At 38.1% G+C, this 4,572-nt stretch overlaps 1 protein-coding gene across 1 annotated transcript in view; it reads left to right on the top strand.

The window, feature by feature from the left end:
* WDR11 (WD repeat domain 11) overlaps window positions 1-4,572 on the top strand; it is a 65,836-nt gene that overhangs the window by 34,712 nt on the left and 26,552 nt on the right. The window contains exon 13 of the mRNA XM_007936830.2: window positions 1,881-1,956. Within this exon, the coding sequence (XP_007935021.2) occupies window positions 1,881-1,956 (76 nt within the window). The remainder of the gene's footprint in view (window positions 1-1,880; window positions 1,957-4,572) is intronic.

Raw genomic sequence — 4,572 nt, 5'->3', positions numbered from 1 at the left:
ATATATATATATATATATATATATATATACTGGTTTTAGGTACATTGTTATAAGCCAAAAGAAATTTTAAAATAAATCTTTGCATTTAGACTTTATTAATAGACTCTGTTAAAATTTTTCACCTTTGTAGAAAACTCTTATAAAACTTCTAAAGCTTTAGAATTATTTTAAAATACTCAAATTTGGAGCTTTTGATAGTCCTTGATTGGCTGAGTAGGGAAACTTAATTTTGGAGTTTGGAAAGTTTACAATAGGAAACATTTCAGTGAAGTAATTTGTGTAGAATGGTTCAAAACCTAGACCTCAATGAATTTCAAAGTAAATAACTTGAAGATATAATCGGATGAGAGTTTCAAATTAACTAAGCATGCACAATGATGGTGAATAATTTTTTAACTATTGTGGTGAGTTTCTTTACAATGGTATAGCAACAGGTGTCTGTGTGGATGATTTTAACCAGTAAGATATGTGTGTATAATAAATAATGTATATGACTGCTTCCTTATGTTCCTACAGGTACATCATTCTTCCTCAATAAGAGTATATTCCCAAATCTTGAGAACCAGCCCCACTTTTAGTCCAGTGTCACCCTGGTCACATTGAAAGTGACCTCCCCAGTGACCCTTATCCCCATATCCCTGGCTTTTCAACAAACTGGCTCTCTCACTAGTTAGGAAGTGTCCCAGGGATGAAATGCTGTTCTCTGGGTTAATCCACTGGGAGCTCTGGTGGCACAGTGCCTAAGGCACTTGACTGCTAACCAGAAGGCTGGCAGTTCAAACCCACTAAGCCACTCCTCGGAAGGAAGGTGGGGCAATTTACTTCCGTAGTGATATTGCCTCGGAAACCCAAGGAGGTGTTGCTATGAGTCGAAATCGACTCGACGGCAGTGAGTTTGGTTTGTTTTGGGTTCGTCCATCAAGCACAGAGACCAAAAAGCCTGTTCATTTTTCCCAGTCAGCTTAAGTTCAGGAATGCTGGATAACTGACAACCTGTCTTTCACAGACTTTCAGGAACAAATTTCTGTTGTAGTGGATACTGCCTTCCTTAAATGGAACATTTGAGTTTGTAGGTTATAGACTTCAGCTTTGTTTTCTGAGAAGGGCAGCAGACTCGTAGAGTCAGGAAAGGACGTGGGGTGTGCAGCGGTGGTGAGCACGGGGATTCCGCCTGATGGCAGGGAGGAGCAGGGGCATTTAGGCACTGAGTTACATTTGAATTGTGTGCCTTCTCTCCAGGAGTCTAGGAGATGCTCAGATCTGTGTGCTTAGAAAGAGGGCAGAATTTCACATTTTCATTCACAGAAAACTGTCTGGCTTCTTTGGCAGCTAACTCAGTGTGTTCTTTGACAGCATGCATGAGCACTGTAGTTACCACTTCCTAGTTTTACCTTCTGGAATCTTCTTGGTAGAATCATAAGTGATGTGTTTGCACATCGGACAAGAGATCATAAATGCTTTTCTGAAGAGTATTTTTCCTCACCAGTTACTATTTGTAAACATAGGAATGTTTATGTTACTTTAAAACAAGTGGTTTTTATAGTAGACAGTTTTGCCATGCTTTAAAAATTTTAAATTGATGTAACTGGTTAAGATTGAATTCTTTAGAAGAAACAATAGGGGGAATTCAAGAAACTCTTACCAGGTAAAAATGTCCTTTTATAAAATAGGTGTTTGAATATAAGCAGTATCTTATTGTCATTAACTTTTGATGCTTTTTTGAGAATTCTTTTCTGAATTTAGATGAATAGAAATGTCTAAGAAGAATATGAAAGAATACATGGAAGGGTAATGAGTAGAACTGATCAGATGACATATGGCTGCTTGTTTCGTAAATGTTTTATGTGCTTTCTCTTCTTCTCTGATGTTTACCATCAAAGGTCGGAGCATTGCTTTCCGTGGTGAACGAGGCAATGATGAATCACCTATCGAAATGATTAAAGTGTCTCATTTGAAGTAAGTGTCATCCTGAAAACCCCTATGGTTTTGTCATAATGAAATCTCATGGATTCTTTAAGTGAGTGGGGACATGTAGAATGCATGTAGAATTTCTTAGTGGGGGTTAATGGTGATATGTAGCCATAGCAAAAAAAAATCTTTGGATCACAAAACTAAGTTGCTACCACTTTTAATTCTGCATTTTACTAAAAAGATGAGGAAACTTATGTATGAACCTTAGCATTTCATGAGTTTGGTAAGACGAATAACCCAGTTTGTTCCATTATAGCTGAATTGATGTAAATGCGTAACGTCCACTAAGAAAATGTTATTTGTCACCTGATGAAGTTCTTGGCTGCATTTACACCACAACATGGGGCCATTGAGTGGAATAAACCTACTTGGTTATGATGTATTGCCCTTTTGATATATTGCTAGATTTGATTTGTTAGTATTTTATTGAGGATTTTTGTGTCTGTGTTCATGAAGGATATTGGTCTAGTTTTCTGTAATGTCCTTGTCTGATTTTGATAGCAGGGTAATGCTGATCTCATAGAATGGTTATGAAGATGTCCTCTTCTTTTGTCTGAATGAGTTTGTCAGACTTGGCATTATTTCTTCTTTAAATATGAACAATCATCTGGACTTGGACTTTATGGAATGGTTTTGAATACAAATACAATTTTTTTCCTATATAGAGCTATTCAGGTTATCCATGTTTTTTGTTTGTTTTGGTACTTGTTGTTCAAGGAGTTTGTCCATTTCATTGAAATTTTTTCATAATTATTATCCTTTTAATGCCTGCATAATCTCTAGTGATTCTCTTTCATTCCTGGTATCAGTAAATTATGGTGATCAATTTTATTGATCTTTTGAAAGAAACTGCTTTTTCTCAGTGGTTTTTCTGTTTTCTGTTTCATTGACTGTGACTTGTATCTTTCAATTTTCTTCTTTCTGCTTACTTTGGATTAACTGGGCTATTTTCTAGTTTCCTAAGGTAGATGCGTAGATGATTAAATTCAGAGTTTAAAAATTGAATAATAGCATTTAGTGCTATATGAGCACTATCCTTTTGTTGTATTCTACAAATTTCCAGTGGCCGGAACAGGTAAGGTGGGGTGGGGGACAGGCGCCAGGGAGCAGCGGCAGACAGGGCCAGTGGCCACAGGTAGTGGGTAGCCCAGGAAGTGAGCAGAGCAGTTGGAACAGCTAAGAGAGATGAACTTGTCTGTCGATTTGTTGTACTGTGGTGGCTTGCGTGTTGCTGTGAGGCTGGAGGCTGTGCCAGTAGCAGTGCCCACGGTAGACCAGTTTCGGTGGAGCTTCCAGACTGAGACAGACTCAGAAGAAGGAAGAGGCCATCCACCTCTCAAACCATTGGCCAGTGAAAATCTTATGAATAGTAATGAAACACTGTCTGATACATTACTGGAAAGTATTATGAATAGCCCTGAAATTTTGTCCAGTATTATGCCGGAAGATGAGCCCCTCAGGTCCGAAGGCACTCAAAATATGACTGGAAAAGAGCTGCCTCATCAGAGCAGAGCCTCCCTTAATGACATGGATAAAGTAGAGCTTTCGGGGCCTCCATTTGCTGAAGTGGCATGACTCAATATGAGAAGAAACAGCTGCAAACATCCATAATAACCGGAGCATGGAATGTACGAAGTATGAATCTAGAAAAATTGAAAGTTGTCAAAAATGAAATGGAATGCATAAAGATCACTATCCTAGGCATTAGTGAGCTGAAATGGACCAGTTTTGGCCATTTAGAATCAGACAACCTTATGATCTACTATGCTGAGAATGACAAATTGAAGAGAAATGGCGTGGAATTCATCATCACAAAGAATGTTTAAAGATCTATCCTAAAATACAGTGCTGTCAGTGATAAAATAATATCCATATGCCTACAAGAAAAGCCAGTTAATACTACTATTTTTCAAATTTATGCACCAACTACCAAAGCCAAAGATGAGGAAATTGAAGATTTTTACCAACTTCTGTAGTCTGAAATTGACCAAATACGCAATCAAGATGTGCTGATTATCACTGGTGACTGGAATGCAAAAGTCAGAAACAAAGAAGAATCACTGGTAGTTGGAAAATTTAGCCTTGGAGATAGAAATAATTCTGGAGATTGCATGATAGAATTTTCCAAGACCCACGGCTTATCCCTTGCAAATACCTTTTTTCAACAACACAAACAGCAGCTATACATGTGGACTTTGCCAGATGAAGCACACAGGAATCAGATCGACTACATCTGTGGCAAGAGGCAATGGAGAAGCTCAGTATCTTCAGCCACAAGGCCAGGAACTTATTGTGGAACAGACCGTCAACTGCTCATTTGCAAGTTGAAGTTGAAGTTGAAGACAATTAAAGTAAGTCCACAGAGCCAAAATATGACCTTGATTATATCACTCCTGAATTGAGAGACCATTTAAAGAATAGTTTTGATGCATTGAACACCAGTGACCGAAAACCAGAGGAATGGTGGGATGACATCAAGAACATCATTCATAGCTGAGAATATATCCATCCAGGAAGTCCAACGAACCCCAAACAGGATAGACCCCAAAAGAAAATCACCAAGACACATCATCATCAAACTCATCAAAACCAAAGACAAAG

The sequence above is a fragment of the Orycteropus afer genome, unplaced genomic scaffold, assembly GCF_000298275.1.
Source record: "Orycteropus afer afer isolate SDZICR_OR568_19922 unplaced genomic scaffold, OryAfe1.0 scaffold00038, whole genome shotgun sequence".
Taxonomy (NCBI): domain Eukaryota; kingdom Metazoa; phylum Chordata; class Mammalia; order Tubulidentata; family Orycteropodidae; genus Orycteropus; species Orycteropus afer.
The sequence above is the reverse complement of the archived record's forward strand: the minus strand, read 5'-3'. Positions and strand labels throughout refer to the sequence as shown.